This window comes from Cyprinodon variegatus, unplaced genomic scaffold, assembly GCF_000732505.1.
Source record: "Cyprinodon variegatus isolate N-32 unplaced genomic scaffold, C_variegatus-1.0 Scaffold5, whole genome shotgun sequence".
NCBI lineage: Eukaryota > Metazoa > Chordata > Actinopteri > Cyprinodontiformes > Cyprinodontidae > Cyprinodon > Cyprinodon variegatus.
This window is the reverse complement of record NW_015150458.1, coordinates 2,481,914-2,501,954: the sequence shown is the minus strand read 5'-3', so window position 1 is coordinate 2,501,954 and position 20,041 is coordinate 2,481,914. Positions and strand designations below refer to the sequence as shown.

General features: G+C 36.1%; 1 protein-coding gene across 1 annotated transcript in view; it reads left to right on the top strand.

Moving 5' to 3' along the window:
• Positions 1 to 20,041, top strand: part of csmd1 (CUB and Sushi multiple domains 1) — a 576,851-nt gene that overhangs the window by 389,695 nt on the left and 167,115 nt on the right. Inside the window, exons 15-20 of the mRNA XM_015374130.1 lie at positions 5,671 to 5,811; positions 10,719 to 10,840; positions 10,961 to 11,033; positions 12,958 to 13,096; positions 14,350 to 14,537; positions 14,623 to 14,811. Coding sequence (XP_015229616.1) covers positions 5,671 to 5,811; positions 10,719 to 10,840; positions 10,961 to 11,033; positions 12,958 to 13,096; positions 14,350 to 14,537; positions 14,623 to 14,811 — 852 coding nt within the window. The remainder of the gene's footprint in view (positions 1 to 5,670; positions 5,812 to 10,718; positions 10,841 to 10,960; positions 11,034 to 12,957; positions 13,097 to 14,349; positions 14,538 to 14,622; positions 14,812 to 20,041) is intronic.

Here is a 20,041-nt window from a genome sequence, read left to right as displayed (position 1 = left end):
GAAAACACCTCCAAAAATTGACATATTTGTTATTGACCAGGACTCCTAGCTGGTCTCTTTCCCAGTGGCCAAAAAATGTGTTTTGTCTTAATCTAAATACAATCAAGCTAATTCATGACACCTGTCAAAGTCTTCCATTTCAGCCTAGAAGCACAGGTGCTACAAATAGCATCAAGGTACACTAGAAGAGAAGAAAACAGGCATTTAGAGGTTAAAAAAGAGTTTTAAAAAAGTCTATAATGTCATAAAATAAACGTGTTAAAATGAAAGTCGTTTTCGATAAAATAAAATTCAGTAAGGCTGCACTGCATTTATGTTAGTGCCAGGATTAACAATTTGAAATTGATTCCTTTCCCCTCTTTTTTGGATTTCTCAACTACTGAGTATTGAAGGCAGACAGAAATTTATAATTTAAGAACAGACTTTTTTTTTACCTTCAGACTGCCAAGTTAGACAGCAGGGGGACACAAAAAAACACTTTTTTAATATTTGAGGATGAAATGCAGTAATATAGCCTGATGTGTTAAGTGCAGCGGGAATTTCTTATCAGCAGCACTAATATTCTTTTGTTTTATTTTTTTATTTAAATTTTTTTCTGGGAGGCTGCATTGAGCTGCACTCTTATTTCTGTCAAATAAACTCAAACGCACTCCTAAATTTACAGATCAAATGTGATAATTCAGTCTTCTTTCTTAACCATTTAACATTAATCTTCTATCGTAAGCAACAATAACAATATTTTTCTGAGACAGCTGCATGCTGCCATGCTCTCCTCTGTAGCTTTTGTTAAGTCACCCTCAGTTTTTTTTAATTTTTTTTTTTTTTTGTTTTGTTTTTTTTCTAGATATGCATCTACAGGGGAGAGTCAGCAGGAATTACATTCGACCATTATTGAAAAATACTATAGGGTCTATAACTAGTCTTAACTCAATTTCTCAAGTCACAAAAAACTAGATACTAAACTCAAGTCAAAAGCATCACATTCCGGGAACCCCTAAACTGGAAAAATCAACCTTTGGTTACAGAACCTCCAGATATGCCAAGTTTGAATACACCCATTAGGTACTGAAACAAGTTGTAAACTTTATGAACAAAAAATTACCAAACATCCATCAATTCATTGCTTTTTGCTTATCCAATGTCAGGTTACAGGGTTAACAGGTCAAGGAGGAAACTGGAGCAATCCCTCCCATTCAGCAACATCCTCCAGCCTAATCAGTTGCATCCCAGGGCCTTCTTATTTTCTGTGTAGTAGGACATTCACAGTAAACCACCTAAGAGAATTACCAAGTGGGCAATCCAATGCAATGCCTTAACTACTTTGACTGATTCCTGTTAATATGGAGAAGTAGCTGCTCTGTTCTGAGCTCCCTCCAATGAAGGGGTTCTTTACCCTATATACCCATCCTTTGAAGAAAGCTTGTTTTTCTTGCTTGTATCCAGTATCTTTATTTTTGGACCTGATTAGTGTCTTATAAACAGAGATATGGGTGAGAATGTAGACAGATCAGTAAATTAAAAGTTAAGCACACTGGTGCAACCTGAGATCAAATAACTGTTTATGTTTTTTTAAATGTTTTACATTACAAAAATAATTATTGACCTGTGTCTTTTAATTAAACATTTTTGTAGTAATTGATTAAGAAATTTGTTCTGTACAGGAACAGTATTATATTCCTGCTGGGCTTAAATATATGATATCAGAAAGATGGAACAGTTAATAAAAGAGAGAAAAAAAACAACATGAAAGTCATATAAAACAGATTACATTGAATTAAATTAAATCCAGATCAAATATGAGAATATGAAAAGTACTTCTCATAGAAATATCAAATGGGATAGGCCTCACCTGCAAATCTAAACTGTACAATTGATAGTTTTAAATGTAAGCTACACAGTGAACTTGAAAATTACCACAAGCAATTACTAAGGAATACATTTTAAAGTTGTTTACCTTAGTTGGAGATAGGAATTTTAACCAGTGCAGAAAATACATAAATGAATAGTTATGTATGCTTTTCACCCTCAATTCGTCAGTATTATGGGCATTAAGCCACATCTGGTCTATCAAGAACTGCTCAATCTAGATAACAAGCCGTTATTAACCCCTTACTCATTGTTTCATGTTAAATTAATACAGTTGTTCATAAAGTTTCATATCTATATTTTTACATTACTAGTGGTGCCTTCTGTAGACGTATTCCTGGATATAAACTTTACTTGCATATTAGGTACATTACATAATCAAATTAATAATCTGGGCAGTGTTCTGGTCCTCCCCTTGTTATTTTATTGTATTCCTCATAAGTTGAGGAAAATAGTCAGATGTTTTAACACACACGTGCCACAAAGAACACAGAGGATGCATGTCTTGGGCAGTTTTTGTGGGAAGCTTTGGGGTCATTCATCGGGTTCCCAGTGAGGTCTGTAAAGGCTGTAGAGGGCAATCTTAAAGTTATTGCAATCATAAAACCCTACGGGGATGATGGGCCCGTTAAATCTTTCCTGCCATGGTGTTAGGACATCTACAGTAGCATTAACTGAAAATGAGATATTATAGCCTGTAAAGAATATAGTATGTATGTAAAGGATATTTTCTCTCAACTGCATTTTTATTTCAAACAGGAATCAGGAATAGAAAGATTAGAATCACAGTAAAATAAAACACTGGAGTCCAGAATACATTTTCCACCATTATATTATTTGTATGCCAATTGGGTAACAATAATAAAAATCTTGGGAAACTTTGTGTAACCATATCCAGTCTGGCCTCCTGTTGGTTTTAAATTCTTCATCCCATCTTCAGCCCTAACTACTCTGACTAATCAACAGAACCTTCCATCAAGCAATATTTTCAAACAGACCAACACAAACTGAAACGGATGCTTTAAAAAATAGTTTTCCTGGAATGAACTAAAGTGTATTCTCTTATGTCTCCAAAGTATTCAACCTACTACAGCTGCAAAAACAGTGCCCCAATATTTTTAATGGAGCAAATGCCTTCAAAGGCTAGGATGCCTAGATATTCCAAGAGGCACTATTTATAGATTAGGAAAAAGGAGGGTTTTAGTATCCGCAAATCACTGATGGAAAGTACAACAGTCTCATCAAATCCTAACTTCGATTGTTCACAGACCTTTTCATCTGGTTGGTACAACCTCCCTTTATGCAAAGCTGACAGTAACTTTCTTTACAACAACTCAATGTACTTTTGTTACTTGAGACCAAAAAGTAGTGAAAATATTTATTTAGCTAATATTGAACCTAGAATCTTAACAAGGGTTTTACATGAATTTAGCATTTTTAGATAAATGTATGAATCCAAAAACACCTTAAAAATCACATCCAGACTGGTAAAGGTAATTGTAAAATATATTTTTGAGCATAAAGTGTGGTTTGTATATCTGTTCAAATGCAGTAATCTCATAACATGTTAAACCAAAAGCTGTAAATAACATCAGATAAAAATGTTAAGGTTTGAATGTGTAGATATTTTAAAATGACTTTATCAAATATAAACATATTAAACATATTAGCAGCAACCACATTATTAGTTACACATGTTCAGTTGCTCGTTAACACCAACTTCTATTTAACTCTGAATTATATGGTACAGAATATTTGGACATTAAGATACTAATCCTTTTGGAGGCCATTGTACTTCATCAACAGCTACTGTCAACAAACCTCAGTCATGTAGATGACTTTGGGACGTAGTCCATCTCAAGAATTACATCATGCTGCCACCCACACCTGCTTTTAAGAATATTTTCCTTCTGAAGAAGCTTAGTGAAACCTTTTTGCACAAGCATTCGTATGCATACATACCATGCAAGTTAGGTTCCAGGTGTTTACAAATACACAATAATACTAGACACTAAGCTGCTGCTACAGATATATACTACCCTGATTAATATAGTGTAATCACCAGAGGTTTTGACTGCGACACACATGGATATCTAAGGGATCCAAGCTGCAAGAGCAGCTTTTCTTATTTTTACTTTGGTTGTCTGTTGTTGTCTTTGTTTTCGGTTCCTCTCGTCTCATACAGGTGTGGAAGCCAACTTCTACGAGTTGCTGTATATCTTCTGAGTTGTCTGTTTTTGCTGTTTTGTGTTGTTTTCCTCTCTTTTCATGCGCTCTTTCCTATCTCTATCTCTTTCTCTCCCCTTAGTTCTTATACCCTCTTTCTTTCTCACCTCCCTTTCCATGCCCATTTCTGTTGTATACAATTTGACTCCCTAAATCATTTTCAATTAAGTTTAATATAGTCAAGATTTCGATTTTTGTAGTTAGAAGCTGTTTAATCTCCTTTAAGATTTAGCTTAGTTGATATTAAAGGCTGTAACAAGAACAAGATCTTTTCATGCCCCTCTTTCCTTTGCTTTAGGATAACATTGTTTATGTCCTCTTTTCTACATTATTTCTCTGTCTTTAGGATGTTTTTGTGCTGATGTTAGACCACTTTGAAAGTTTCTTATTTCAGCATAATTGGTCAAAATCACTTTTGATCAGAGTAGTTTTTTCCCATGCTTTCCCATACTAATGTTGGTTAGGCCTAAATGCTTTTTGAGATTTATCAGAAACTTAAAATAATTACGATCACTAATCCCTGAATTGGCTAGTTTGTATATTTGCACTGCTATAGCAAGAGACACAATATTAACAGCTTGTCTAACAGTTTCAGAATACAAGAACTACTGGGAAGTAGGAACTATGAGGACTATCAATACATTTTCACTGCTCATACATTGTCAGAATTACAGTATTCTGTTGGTATAAGGAAATTATCTTACATTCACATATTTCATTCAGTGGATAATGAAAACTTGTAGATGGTGCAGTTAACCTTTCAGTAGATATCAGGACTGAGAAGCTTCACTCTCCAGGGTAAAAGTTTGGATCCAGTACACAGTCTTGTACTTCGACTGTTCTCTCAGGACCTTTTGAGTAAACAAATATTTCCCTCCGGAATGTTCGCTTTGAGTATTGTCAGCTTGTGAAAGATGTCAGTGCGATTATGTCTGGAGAGTTTGATGCCGAGAGGGCCAACCACAAGGCTCTCTGCTGTCACATAGTTCAGGCAATTGATGTGAGCATTCCGGTTTCGAAGAATGTTTGCGGTGCTGTCTATTTGAAAACGTTTGTTTTAATTGTTTTGTTTTCCTTCCTTGTGTGTACCTCTATGATTTAATTTTCCAATTCTGCTTTGCTGCCGGCACATCTACATGTTTGAGTTCTATTTTATTCTGTTCTGGTTTTTGGTCTATTCTGTTCTATTCTGTTTTAATCTACTCTATTCTGTTCTACACTGCATGAACTGTGGGAAGAATAGTGTTAGTTTTTCATGTCATTTACTGTTAATTTCACATTATACTATTAGATTAAGAATAATTTATTGTGAAGTGTCATAACAATAATACTCTCACTTTGCACACTTGTGTGCATACAGTAGTACACTCCTACACTATTAGAAAGTGACTGGAAAACACATTCCCTAGTTAACCTAGAAGTGGAAAATTCAACAGTATGAACAGGAGTACTTCAAAGCTGGACTTTGACGGATTTAGGAAGATCATATTCCCTGTACTCTTTGATTTGATATAAAAATGGTTTGTTGATGTTTTGAGGCATCTCTGAAAATCTCATCTGCAATTTGTTTTATTTTAGGTCTGTCTGAGGCAACAACATTTGGGACCTTCTCAGGAAAAGACGTTCCATCACAGATTGCATCAAATGGACATATAATGAGACTGGAATTCCAGTCTGACCATTCCAATACTGGGAAAGGCTTCAATATCAGTTATACAAGTATGTACTGCATACCTGTTTACCTGCTTCTGTCAGTCCATTTGATAGTGTGTGCTCTACAAGGTGTTTAGGGACATTGCTATGTGGCCAGCCACAATGACTTACATAGTGTGATTTCAATACACAGTGATTCTCTATGTGGAGACTCTCAAATTCACCAGACCAATCACATAGTGGGAGGCAGGTGTTTACTCTTAGCGTCAGAATTGTACCCATAAGAGTCATGAGAATGGCCGTAAAGGAGCAGTATTTTTATGACGTTCTTTAAAAAAAAAAAAAAGCTGGAAGCTATTATTCTACCATGAGCTGAATATTTCTTTAAAACCTCAACAACCGCCCGTTTTCTATTTAAATAGATCTGATTGGTCCTTATCTGTATCCACTGACCTTTTTAGTCCAGACTTTAAAATCAGACTCTACCTGGTCCTTTCCAGACTAATATACCATGTTTACAGATTATGTCATTTTGGCTTACCTAATTTCACTGCAATGTGACAGGACATATAGCTGAGGGTATCTTAAAATGTTCTCCATCGAGAGTTTGAGAAAACAACTTTTTTTAGTAGCAAAATCACTGAATGTTTGGGATACTCTAACAAGGATTAACTTTTAATCCATATTATGACATTAAAAGAGATTGTAACCCGACATGTCTTTGCACAACAATCAGTCTGGAATTGCATTTTTTCATAATTTGAAAAAATATATATATATTATTTATGTTTATTAGGAAATTTATTCTGATAATGACAACCATTAAAAATAGCATTTCATGGGTTGTCCATACTTTCAGAACTAAAGACAGGGCTTTAAGTATTTAGAAAATATTATTTGGCTTTCTAACTTGTCCTGGTTTCTCTCTTATCGTGACTTTCCATTAGTCCATAATCAATATGCTCTGATAAATTCTTGCAAGTGGTGTTCATTTGTTAACTTAACCTTGCAATTGTAAGTAACAGCTAAGTCGAATTGGATCCTTGTCAAACCACATAATCTGCAGCATAACTAATTAAAAGATGCCACCATTATAAAGTTGACATGCATAGCTGGAGCAGATAGCTGCAACTATATCCTAATCATCATTTAAACTTTATGAAAAGTTCAATAGCAGTTGAGTTGAAATATGTTTAATTAATCCTTTACTTGTGTTATTCATTGTTTAGATAAGTGTTGAAAGCTCCAAATGAGGCAAAAGACTAAATTCCAGTAAAAGTGATATACAAAGTAAAGGTGATAGCATGAGCAGTCTGATTAGCTCTGCTTTATGCAGGTCATCAACTTGTTAAGGTCTGTTTCATTCTGTCAGACTTTTAAACTGACTTTTGCAGCCTGTGTGTTTACCTGGAATGCTGTAGGTCGAACAAGTTGTGCATGAATGATTTTGATTCATTTTGTATGATTACTATGCAGCTTTGCACCATTTCACACACTGCCTCCATAAATGACCTTGTCTCCAGCTCTTCCTTTAGGGGTGACATTTGACATATTAAATTGCTTTTTTTGTTTCAGCATATTTATATTAAAAAAAAAAGCTGCTTACAAGAAACTTCAATGCGTTTGTTATTTATCATATGTACAAACTTGAGTAGTTCCCACTGAAATTGAAAAAGTTTCCAATTATGAGCTTTTAATGATAACATTTTTGATTCCCTACTTAATCAGTACTTGTTGACATAATTAATACAGGGTATCTTTACCCAGTTTAGTAAGATGGGCCATTAACATTTTAATGCATGTGTTAGTTTTAACAGAAGTTGCTTGAGGTGTTTTTGTACTGCTTGAATAATAATGTTTTTAAAAAGTCGAATATGGTGATGACACACACAAGACTGCTTAAGGCAGTTTATGGAGCCAAATAATCAGTCCTAGCTAATAACTGTTCCTTTAAATTATTATTTTTTTTTTTTTGTTTGGTGTAAGCTATTTGCAATATGTCATGTTTAATTTCTATTGTGATTTTTTTGTATTTGAAAGCAGGGTTTTATTTATTTTTTTCAAGATAGATGCCACTATTATTAGCACTTCTTCACTGTGAAGATTTTTAAAGTTAAGAAAAAGGCAAGTAAATTCAAAGAAATAACAACAGTGTGGGAAAAGTGCTGGACAGAACTCTAATGGGCTCAATTGACATCAAATTCACACCAAACATTAGTAACAATCTGGATCAGGGATGTCAAAGTCAAACACACCGAGGGCCAAAACAAACAAATTAGCTACAAGCCGAGGACCCGACTGGTTAAATGTTTATTAAAAGATGTTGAAATGAACATCGCCTATTGAACCAAGACCTAACACATTTTTTTTAAACAAAATATTAATCTCTAAATTATTAAGAAACTTTTATTATATTAATAAACTTATTGAGATAAATACATAAATGAAAGTGCATGCATTATAAACCGAAAATGCATTACTGTGCTGTACTATGATCCTACAGATCACTGCTTTCAAATAGTAAAATAGGAAAAATCTAATCATTTGTATTCTCTCTCATGCCTCTTATCTGCAGTCTATTCAAATGAAAAATAAAATAAAACATGAAAATCTATAGCACACAGACAAAACAATACTTTCTTCAAAGAAAAATCACATCTTGTACAAAGAAATATAAAATTTTTGTGATGAAAGATGACAGCGGACCCAGAATTCAGCCAGAGGAATTTATTAAACAAAAAGCAGAGCAATACCAAAAAGGACACAAGAATCAAAAAGACTACAGACTACAGGTGTGAGCAGAGGCTGATTGAAGCCAAATAAAAGGAGCCTGGATTGAAGGAGAGGGGAGCTGATCCTGCTGGTCAAAGAGACGGACACGCTGCCGAGCGAGGGGCAGGTGGGATCCGCACTTCAGGCACAGAATACTGGGAGGTGAACAGACGGCAGTCAGGTCAGAGGTCTGCGCTCCGTCTCGACCAGAGTATCATGTGGATCCAAGCTGCCCCTAGCTCATCAGCGTGTCCCCTCCCTCCATCCAGGCTCCTTTTAATTCGGCTTCACTCCGCCTCCTCAGGCCACCGACTTCAGCCCAGCTTAGATTGTTAAAGGATGAAAAGCAAAGACCAAAACAATCCAAACATGCAAAGAACAACAAAAAGAAAAGAAAAACACAATTTTGTTTTCCCCTGAGAATGTAGATTTGGTGCGTGCAACACATCCGCACCAACACTACATTCCCCACAATGCAACGGCAGGATGCGAAGTCACAGCAGCAAGCACAAGCGGCCGTGGCCTGTGGGCCGGTTCTAATGGTAATTAAATATTATCCAGGGGGCCATGGATAAACAATTCAGGCCTTGACTTTCACATATGTGATCTAGATTATCCTAACATACAAGACAATCAAAAACAATAAGTCTTCGTCTTCGTCGTCTCCCGCTTTATCCGGAACCGGGTCGCGGGGGCAGCAGACTAAGCAGAGACTCCCAGACTTCCCTCTCCGCAGACACCTCCTCCAGTTCTGCTAGGGGAAGCCCTAGGCGCTCCCAGGCCAGCCGAGAGACGTAGTCTCTCCAGCGTGTCCTGGGTCGTCCCCTGGGCCTCCTCCCAGTGGGACGTGCCTGGAACACCTCCCAAGGGAGGCGTCCAGGGGGCATCCGAAGAAGATGTCCGAGCCACCTCAACTGACTCGTCTTGATGTGGAGGAGAACCGGCTCTACACTGAGCCTCTCCCGAATGACCGAGCTCCTCACCCTATCTAAACAATAAGTCCATTAACATTATTGGCGTCAGGTATTGCTTGTATTATACAATTGGACCCTTTTATTAATAAAAGTGACATAAAATGTTGCTATTTCTGGTCTGCTTTCTTAAATTCAATAAAAAAAAAACTGAAAATAAGTTGTGTTCAAGTCAGATGATTGTTTGGTTAATTCTTTCTTATTTTCTTTCTTGAACAAATAGTTTCCCTGGCTGTGAGTTCGATCATTGTCTTGCTTGAAAATGTGATTGATTCATCTTCAGCTTTTTATAAAGAATGTCTCCATATAATAACAAAAGCTCTTCATCATTATTTTTGCTTGTCTGAGCTGTTGGTATGATGTTATCTTTTTATGTCCCTTACAATAAGGTTTAATCCAGTGAAGTTTTCTTTTCTTTACTTTTTGCTCTCAGTAATTTCTTTTTAACCTCCTCTCAAACACATATTTTTCCTGGTGCATTAGACACAGGGCTGCTGTTTTTATTTGACATCTGAGTAGAGTCAAACAATGTCTTTGAAAATTATATGCATTTTGATTTATAGAGTCTATTTAATACAAATCTGTATTCTATCATATAAGCGCTATGATATGTGCACATTCTTTAAATTTGCATGCTCACAGTTTCTTCTGTCCCTCGTTTTTTTCCTCTGTGTTTTTCATTTCATTTTGAGCTCATTTCCTCCCCATCAGTAGCTAATCAACCTGAGACATGTCAAATCATTGGATATGTGCTCTGCCTGGAATCAGGTTAATCTCTGGAATGTGGATAATATAAGCCAAACATGACAAGGTTGAATTCACATACAGATAATTTCATTCCCATATTTCTGTACCGGTGGAGTTGTCACATTTAATGACATTGATAGAGCAGTGGTGTCCTATTCATTTATGTTTTCCTTATTACCCATTTTAGGCTTAGATTGTATTGAAAACCAACATATAATCAAATCATCCATTATAGAGGAGACTTTTTTTAATCCATTTTAATGCAATGCCGGTTTTATACATGTCAGCTATACACTGCATTTTTTTCTATTGAAAATTGTTAATGGTCTGAATTTATATAGTTCTGTTCTAGTAATGCTAGTCACTGAACGTGCTCAACATCTGCCCTGACATCTGACCCAACCTCTGTATTCTTTGGAAAAACATTTGGTTCTAAGTATTTTGCTATTTTGACCACTTTTCTTTTGCTTTGTCCCCTACAAGCATTTGGGCAGAATGAGTGTCATGACCCAGGTGTTCCAGTCAATGGACAAAGGTATGGTGACCAGTTTCAGCTCGGCAGCTCAGTGGCTTTTCGCTGTGATCAGGGATTCATCAGAACACAGGTAAAAATGTGACTTCTTACTTCATCAGCTATTTTGTTCTCAAGTAAAATCTGTATACTTTTTAGCAATGCACATTTTAGAGAGTAAAAACAACTTTGATGAAACTATTTTTTTTCCCAGGGGTCGGATCAGGTGACTTGTATCATTCAGGATGGAAATGTTGTTTGGTCTGCAGCTGTTCCCCGATGTGAAGGTGAACACAAAGAAATATTTCTAATATTGCAAAGCATCAAAGAAATTTACTCCCAATTTATCTTTTCAACAGAAGAGTGATTTTTTTTTTTCATACATTGCTTTTAATTTCTCCACACTGATGATGGATGGATGGAATATTATATTGAATAGCAATGCCTTAGCTAATCTGGAAACATACGCTCAACAATATAGAAATGCAACCCTTTTGGTGTTGCTCCCATTTTGTTTAAGAGTAACTCAACGATCTAAAACTTTTTCCACATACACAATATAAAAATATCCCTCAAATATTGAGCACAAACCAGTCTATATCTTTGAAAGTGATCACTTGTCCTTTGCTTAGGTAATCGACACTGACTCAAAGGTGTGCCATGTCAAGATACTGATTAGACACCAAGATTAGTGCACAGGGGTCGTTTAAACTGCCCACAATAAAAGGCCACTCTGAGAGGTGCAGTTTTATAACAAATCAAAATGCAACAGATGTCGCAAGATTTGAGGATTTGTTCGCTGACAGAAGGAATGTCAACCAAAGCTGTTGCTCATGTATGTTCATTTCTCTACCATAAGCCATCTCCAAAGGCATTTCAGGGAATTTGGCAGTACATCCAGCCAGCCTCACAACCGCAGACCACATGTAACCATGTCAGTCACAGACCTCCACAGCATGTTCCCCTCCAAGATTGTCTGAGACCAGCCACTTAAACAGCTGCTGAAACAATCAGTTTACATAACCAATATGTCAAAAAAACCATCTCAGAGAAAGCTCATCTGCATGTCTGGCATCTGGCACGTTGGAGATGTGTTCTCTACACGCATGAATCTTGGTTTGCACCGTTCAGGGCAGGTGGCAGACAGCATGTGTGACATTGTGTTGGTGAGCGGTTTTCTGAAGTCAATGTTGTAGATCGAGTGGCCCGCGGTGGGGTCATGTATGGGCAGGTGTCTGTTATGGATGAAGAACAAAGTTGCATTTTAAATGCACAGATATACCCTGATGAAAGCCAGAGGCCCATTGTGGTGCCATACATCCAAGAACATCACCTCATGTTGCAGCGGGAAAATGCACGGCCCCATGCTGCAAGGATCTTTACACAATTCTTGAAAGCTAAAAAAGTCCCAGTTGTTGCAAGGCTGGCCTACTCACTGGACGTGTCCCCGGTTGAGCATATTTGGAATGCTCTGTATCGGCGAATGGACAGCGTGTATCAGTTCGTGCCAATATCCAGAAACTTGACACAGCCATTGAAGAGGAGTGGACCAACATTCCACAGGACACAATTGGCAACCTGGTCAACTCTATGCAAAGGGGATGAGTTGCACTTGGTCAAATGGTGCATTGCACTGAGTCAAATGGTGGTCACACCAGGTACTGAATGGGCAGTAACTGAGATGTACTCTGTCCTGCTAACTTTCTTTTCTTGTTGTGAATCGAAAATATGATTTACCAACTGAGAACTTAAAAGTAAAGAAAAAATATATAAAGTAAGATAATTAAGAGCAAACCTAACATGATTATTCTTTAACTTCACTGAGTCTTCTAATCTATAATCTAGTCCCAGAGCAAGTCTTGTACACTGCAGTTTTCTAAGTTTCACTTATCTTAAGATACATTTTTTGAATCATTTGACACTTAAACATATTTTTGATTTCCCCTATGAAATAACATAACCTAATTAAGGTGTTTTTCAAATGAGAGAAAGTTAGATTTGTTTACTGGAATATTGACTTAGCATAATTTTAGATGTACAGTAAGTAGTGTATAAACTGAACAAATTCCAAAAGGGATTAGAAAGTAGAAAATAAAGAGTAAATCTGCAAACTTAATGGCATGCAATTTTGGTGCTTATACAAAACAAAAATGAATATTTTTTTAATCATTGTCATGTGTGTGTGTATTTTTTTTTTCCACCTTTCTCCAGCTCCTTGTGGAGGCCATCTTACCGCCCCTACTGGTGTCATTCTGTCTCCTGGTTGGCCATCGTTTTATAAAGATTCTCTTAACTGTCAGTGGGTCATTGAGGCACAGAAAGACCATGCTGTAAAAATACACTTTGACAAGTAAGTTATTAGTATTCTGCATTTGAAGGTTAAATTGAGCTCTTATGAACTACATAGTTTGTGGTATTTTTTTGGTTGCTTACATACTATATAATTAAGTCTTCAGTACTGTGAGAAATAGAGATATATATAAAGCTGCAGTAAATGATTAATGTTGTTATTTACACATCTTTCCTGGCAACAAGCCGTGGAAAAATGTGCTGGAGCTTGAAACTGCTACAGCTGAAATTTGTAATTTTGGGACGTGATGTAAAGCCCAAGTCATCTTCATCACCTAGGAGGTATTTCATTTGCGAATTAATGCACATGTCCGTGGCAAAGGCTAGTTCATTTTTCACTGAACTGGTCAGTTATTGTTATGATGGATGACTCACTCCCAAGGCCTGATTATTTTCAGCCAACATCATGCTTTTAATTGCCTGTATGAGAAATGTTTTTTTTCTTGACTCATAATTTGTCAAGTATTGGTCCTAAAAATCTGCAGTAGATCTGATGGGTCTGTAATTTGTAGGTTGTTGTGTTTCTAAGATCGTATTACACATACGGTATATTAAATTGGGGGGTGGGGCGGGGAATGAAAAATAATTGCATCACAAATAAGGTATGTTTTTTCACTGAAGATACAAAATCAAAGATATAAATTAAAAACACCCGTAGAAGCCTCCAAAGCTCAAGACTATTTTCAAAGATTACAAGCACGTTTTGAAGGCTTTTTGTAAGAAAGAAACAAAAAAATACTTTTTTGAAATGATGTATCTTCATTTTATGTTTTATCCCTGATATCTTGCTAATTTCACTGATCTTTTAAGTTGCCCAAACATATGTTTGTCTTTGATATGAAGCAGATGCAGCTGAAGTTCACATGCAAAATGTATCTTGAGTAAAGCCCTCTATTTTCTTGTAAAAAACATTTAAACAAAAGCTCTAAAGCACATAGTATTTAAATATATGTTGAGATAATTCTACCCTAAAAACAAAATAAATTACATTTAAATGTGAAAATCTTGATTTATTAATTAGATTTTTAAAAATCAATAAAAATGATCAAATTGACATTAGCCTGTTCTAATTTAACCCTGCTTAGCTCTGTCAGAGGAGGAAGAAATTGCACCTTTCTGGTAATACTATGTAATGTTCTAACAGCAATATATTCAAATGTTCTGTTTGACAATAATTGGATAGTTTGAATACCCTGCATGTATCTGTAAAGTTGTCTGATTTCATATGTCCATACTTTTTGTTTGTTTGTCTAGGTTCCAGACAGAGGTTAACTATGACACACTGGAGATTAGAGATGGCCCATCTGCCTCGTCTCCTCTGATTGGCGAATACCACGGCACCCAAGCACCTCATTTCCTGATTTCCACATCCAACTTCCTGTTCCTGTTATTCACTACCGACAACAGCCGCTCCTCAGCGGGTTTCAGCATCAGATATGAAAGTAAGACCAACAAACTGGCTGATAGAGGTATTTTTTACAAACACATTTACTCACCTTGTTTGTTCTTGTGCAATGTTATTTTCAGGTGTGAAGATGGAGTCAGACTCCTGCCTCGACCCCGGTATCCCAGTCAACGGTCGTCGCCATGGCAGTAGCTTTTCCATCGGCTCGCATGTCTCATTTACATGCAACGCCGGATACACACTCAGTGATCAGGAGCCAATCGTTTGTGACCAGAATCACCAGTGGAGTCATGCTCTTCCCAGCTGTGATGGTTAGGAACTATTCTTCTATGATTTCTGCTCTGTTAATCCGGTTTGGCAAACACTTCTTTTTCTTCAAAAGCAAATAATAAAAAAAAGAAGTGATGATCTGAAAACTATGTATTCAAGAAAAGCGTGTTATCATTTTCAAAGAAAACCTTTTTGGAAAGACAAAATTAATACACAATGGCCCAGCAGGTCAGTGCGGTCCTCTTATGCCATTAAATTTTAAACTTGAACTAGAAAAAGATTTGAAAGCGGTTAAAAACTATATTTCTAACTTGCTATATTTGACTATGTAAAGAGCTAGGGTTGCATTTCCCTTTTTGCTGAATTTGCATTCATTATAGAATCCATGTGTTTCATGTCAACACATTTAGCACACAGTGGGAGTCAGAGATGCTGGTAAACTGTCACATTATAACCTCACTGGTCTCTGGTTCTACTCTTACTGATACAGGTGTTTCTTTGTGTCACGTCCATACAGGTCATTGCAGTTCCTTTTTCAAACAGTAGAGGCTGCTGAACAAACAAGTGTATTTAATAGCTTAAAAGAGAAGTTTGTAAGAGAAGGTCCTTCATTATATACTATCATATTTTCATATGCTGTTTTTTTAAGGTTTCATGATATTTTGACAAAGTAAGCTTTAAAAAGTTTTCATGGGAGCATCTTGTATTCTCAGCAATACTTTTTAACGCACAAGTGCATTTGCCTCACACAGTTGGCACACCTTATAAATATATAAATAAACAGGCATGTTGAAGGTATAAGATTTTAAAGAAAAAAAAGTGAACCATGACCTAATTCCTTGTTTTATGTATGTTTTAAGTTTATTTGTCATTTTGAGCTAAATGCTTGTAAAAAAGAAAAAAAAGAAAAAGAAAAACATGCTTTTAGACACATGCTTATTACTCTTTCCTTTTGGGGAGCATCACTCACATCACGCTTGACAACCCGAAAAAGATGGGGACGTGCACAACCAGGATTTGCGAAGGATTATCCCCTGTATCACACTTGTTCACTTCAGGGCTCTAGCGTAAAAAAAAAAAAAAAAAGAGATTGCCCTTAAAGCTGTACTGCGTTTAAAGGTATAATAGGAAATGGTTTCATCTATGTTTTACTTAAAATAACTTACATTTTGGGCTAACAGCTGTGGGGTTATTATACAAAAACTATCTTGGGGTCTTTCTGTACTGATACAACAACCCACATGTAATGAAATGTGCCCATATTTTTATGCATTTAAGTAAATTACAGCCACATAGTGATGCGTTGTATTTTTGAAGAACATTTCATTTTGTTTAATTACTTTAATAGCTATCAGAAACCTGTCCAGAATTATTTTCACAACTTGTTGGAAGTTAGTTGAGTTTTAAATTTAATTGAAAAATGGCTATCTGCTGAAAGACTATTTGATCTACCGAATAACATAATAACATACGTATCGACAAACAAATGACAAAACAGGACAGGGATGCCACTGAAGGTATACTTCTGTTGAGTAAAAGCCTTCAAGTTTTTAGGCAATAACAGTTCAGTATATCTTTATATATTTTGTGTGATAATTTTAAATTCAATTGCATTTTGGACATTGATCAATGACTCTAAATGAGTCTGTTAAAGGAATTCATTTTTCTACTGTCTTTATGAAACTCCAGCATCTGAGCAGCTGACCGATTTATACATTTTATTCTGATATTATATTTTCTTAAATATTAAGAAAGCACTCTTAAAATTCTAAGAAAATTCTGGGGCTCAAGAAATGACAAATGCTACACAAGGAAATTCTTTAGAGAAACGCATTGAGAGCAATCTGCTTCATGGATCTATTGCATGAATAAAGCAAACAGTGGCTGGAAATAGGTTGTAAAAAAATTGGATCATACAGCTTTGAGATTTCTTACCCCATCTTTCTGCCTCATCTCTACTCTTATTTTCTGTTTGTCAATAGCCTTTTTACAGCCTCTGCTTTTATCCAAAATGCAATGTTACTATTTCCAGGGTAGGGAACTTGAAATAGTATGCATTAAGTGACTAGCCAGTCACAGGGTTAACACCTACCACATACATAAAGGCTGACCTTTACACTTCTGAGCGATTTCTAGACATTTGAGCAGACATAGAGGTGCATGCAAATTAGTCAAAAGCAGTTCTTTCTTTGGCATATTAATATTCACATTACTTACTTCCTGCTCACTAATAAAAATACAGCATTGGCTTAACCTTATCATTACAAACATCTAAAGGGTATTCTTATTTTTATGCATCAGGAAAATAAAACAAATAATAAAAATATATATATTTTCACCATCTTGTTCCAGCTCAATTGCTTGTGGTGATATTTTATTTATAGGAATGCAGTGCAAGGATTGACAAATGCTGCAGAAACATGAAGGTCATAACCTACTCTGACTCAGCTTCAACCTAATAATCTGAAAATGTTTTTGGAGAAAAGCTCAACTTCCCCTAGAAGCACTTTGCTTGTTTTGATTTTACAGTAGTTTGTTTATGGTTTTGCATATTATTAAATTAACAAATACATTACAATAAGGAAGCCAAAAATGTTTTCATAAAAAAATCATGTCAATAAATTTTTACAAGACATGCCAAAACAAATCAAATCTATGTTGTGCGTAGTTTTCTAAGCTTCTCTGCTTGGAAATATATTAGAAGTAAGGAATGAGAAAATAAGATAAGGGTCTGGATTAATGGAAATGTGATGCACAACTGTGACATCAGTAACTTTTATTCTTGAACAAGAAGACACGTCATTTTCTCCTTTTTTATTATTTAGAACAGGCAGCTGGGCGGTTGATTGTGCAATGAGTCCTTATTCCCTCAGAAAAGATTTCTGTAATAACTTAAGTTGGACGTTCGGTCTTTAGAGAAATTACACTCAGCATGCCATGGCCATTTTGCAACCCTACAGTTCTTTTTTTCCTAACGGTTTATGCTGTTCCATTAGATAAGGATATTGTTTCAGATTTCATTTCATGAATATAAAGAATTCCATTTAAAAAAACTCAACTATCCCAAACTTTCTGCAGCAGACAGCCACTGTTAAATTTTTTTGTGTGTTTCAACAAGGATTTCATGTCAGCAAATGGATGATAAAGTAGCCGGTAGACCAGACTAAATCTGAGATTAAATGTGTAATTTAGTCTGGCCCCGATGAATGAGACATTGGAAGATTGTTCATGACAACAACCCGTTGTCTTTCAAACCACTGTCTAGGCCTATTGGCCAACGCTCTGAAGGCTCTGAACGCTTCAAAGATTAATGTTAGGCTATTTTTAATCATTTTTATAATAATAACCCCTCTCTTTATTACCAAAAACGAAACAAAAAACGGTTGGTTCATTGGTTCTGAAACAGAAGAAATTTGTAAAGGGACAAATAAATGTTTTATGGCACTGTTAACGTAGTGATGGAAAAGTGAGAAATGAATGTCCTTTTTGCTGGTCTTGTGCTGTTTGTTACACAATTGCTTTTGATTATTTAATAAATATGTGATACAAGTAGATGATATTCTGTATCACTAAGTGGAAATGATTTTGACATAAACATATGCTATTGTGCAAAAGATTTTTTTTAAGTTCGGTGATAAATTTTTGGACAGCTGAGTTTAGCTACATGTGGAGCAAAAACCCTGTTGGACCTACCAAGGAGTTGTAGGGATAACAAAAGTATCCAAGAAGACATCAATGACTCATCATAAAGGTCAACAAGTGACCCAGTGCAACTTCTAAAGCACTAGAAGCCTCACTTGCCTTAAGGTCAGTATTCATGATTCTACAATAAGAAAGATGGACAAACGTCTTGATACGGGGATGGCCTGGAGCTGCTTTGCTGCTTCAGGAGCTGGATGACTTGCTGCCATTAATGAAATCATGAAATCTGCTCCTTGTTAAAAAAAAAAAAATCCTGGAAAAAGAGGTGAAGCACATAAGAAAAGTCAACCCTGGAGAGGCTAAAATAAGATTAAGGTTTTAGACTTAAATCGAAGTGGCATGACCTTTAACATGCCAGTTATGCTTGAAAACCTTCTAATGTGGCTGAAATAGAACAATCCTGCAAAAGAAGGGCTAACATTTCTGCTTAGGGATAAAAAATAGTCTCTGCAAGTAAACTTTCTCTTTTTACCCAGGTTGTCTTTGTATTTTAAGCTTTAGCATTTAGTTTGACTAAAAGGTGAAAATATAAGAAATCTGTAAGGAGGCAAAGATGTTTTCACAGCACTTTGTCTATTAGTGCAAAAGACATGACCTCACGACATTCTCTTCTAGCATCCAAAAGCTTAAACAATCAAAGCAAGATGGACAAAGGAACTGCAATCACATGATACAAGCATCCTGAACTGAACAGGACTTTCAAACTTTATTCACTCTACTCTTCTCCTCTCTAAGCATTCACACACTGTGCACGTTTAGTGATCTCACAAAGTCCGCTAAATCAAAACTGCTGATCTTGTTCCTGAAGGTCAGCTAAATTGCCAAACAGATAATATAGAACAGTGGCTGCTCTGTGTCAGGGAGTAAATGCTGTGACATTTTAAAGGTTTGTAGTTGGTAACAAGACTACAACTTGTTATAAGTGACCAAAGTCTGTTTTTTCTATTCAATAAAAGTGTAACTTAGATGGCTCCAGAGCCTTAGTTCTGGGCGCAACCAACATGAACGTGGAATTTTCACCGTCTGTGAGAGTATGAGAACATTTAGTGAAATAAATGACAGAGATATCACCAAATCATTAGTTAATAATTAATGTATCAAGAAAACCCCCTCTCTTTTCTGATTGTGACTTTCCTCCAGAATGCACTTCTACTTCTTGAATTATTGGTAGACATACGTCCTCTTCCATCCTTTTCATGTGTAGTGGTACTTAAGAACTCTGAGTTTCTTTTTTTTTTCCTCATGATCCATCAACCGCTACACCCACACAGATTATTTGTACTATAAAGAGTTATACACACACAGGGGCCAATAGTGCACACATGGACTTACACCTCAGCCACTATCTACAAGAGTCATTTAGTCAGATGGCCTTTCTTCTGAGGTCTAATGAGAGATTAAAAAAAAAATGCACTGATAACCAGAGAAAAGAAGTCTGCTGATCATTTAGAAAGAGAGCAGGCTTCATCAGACTCAGGTACTCAGATCTTTTTGAAATATTATATGGAATAGAGGAGACAGAGGGTGGAGTGCAGGAGAGAGAGGAGTGAAGGTGATCACTACTATCAA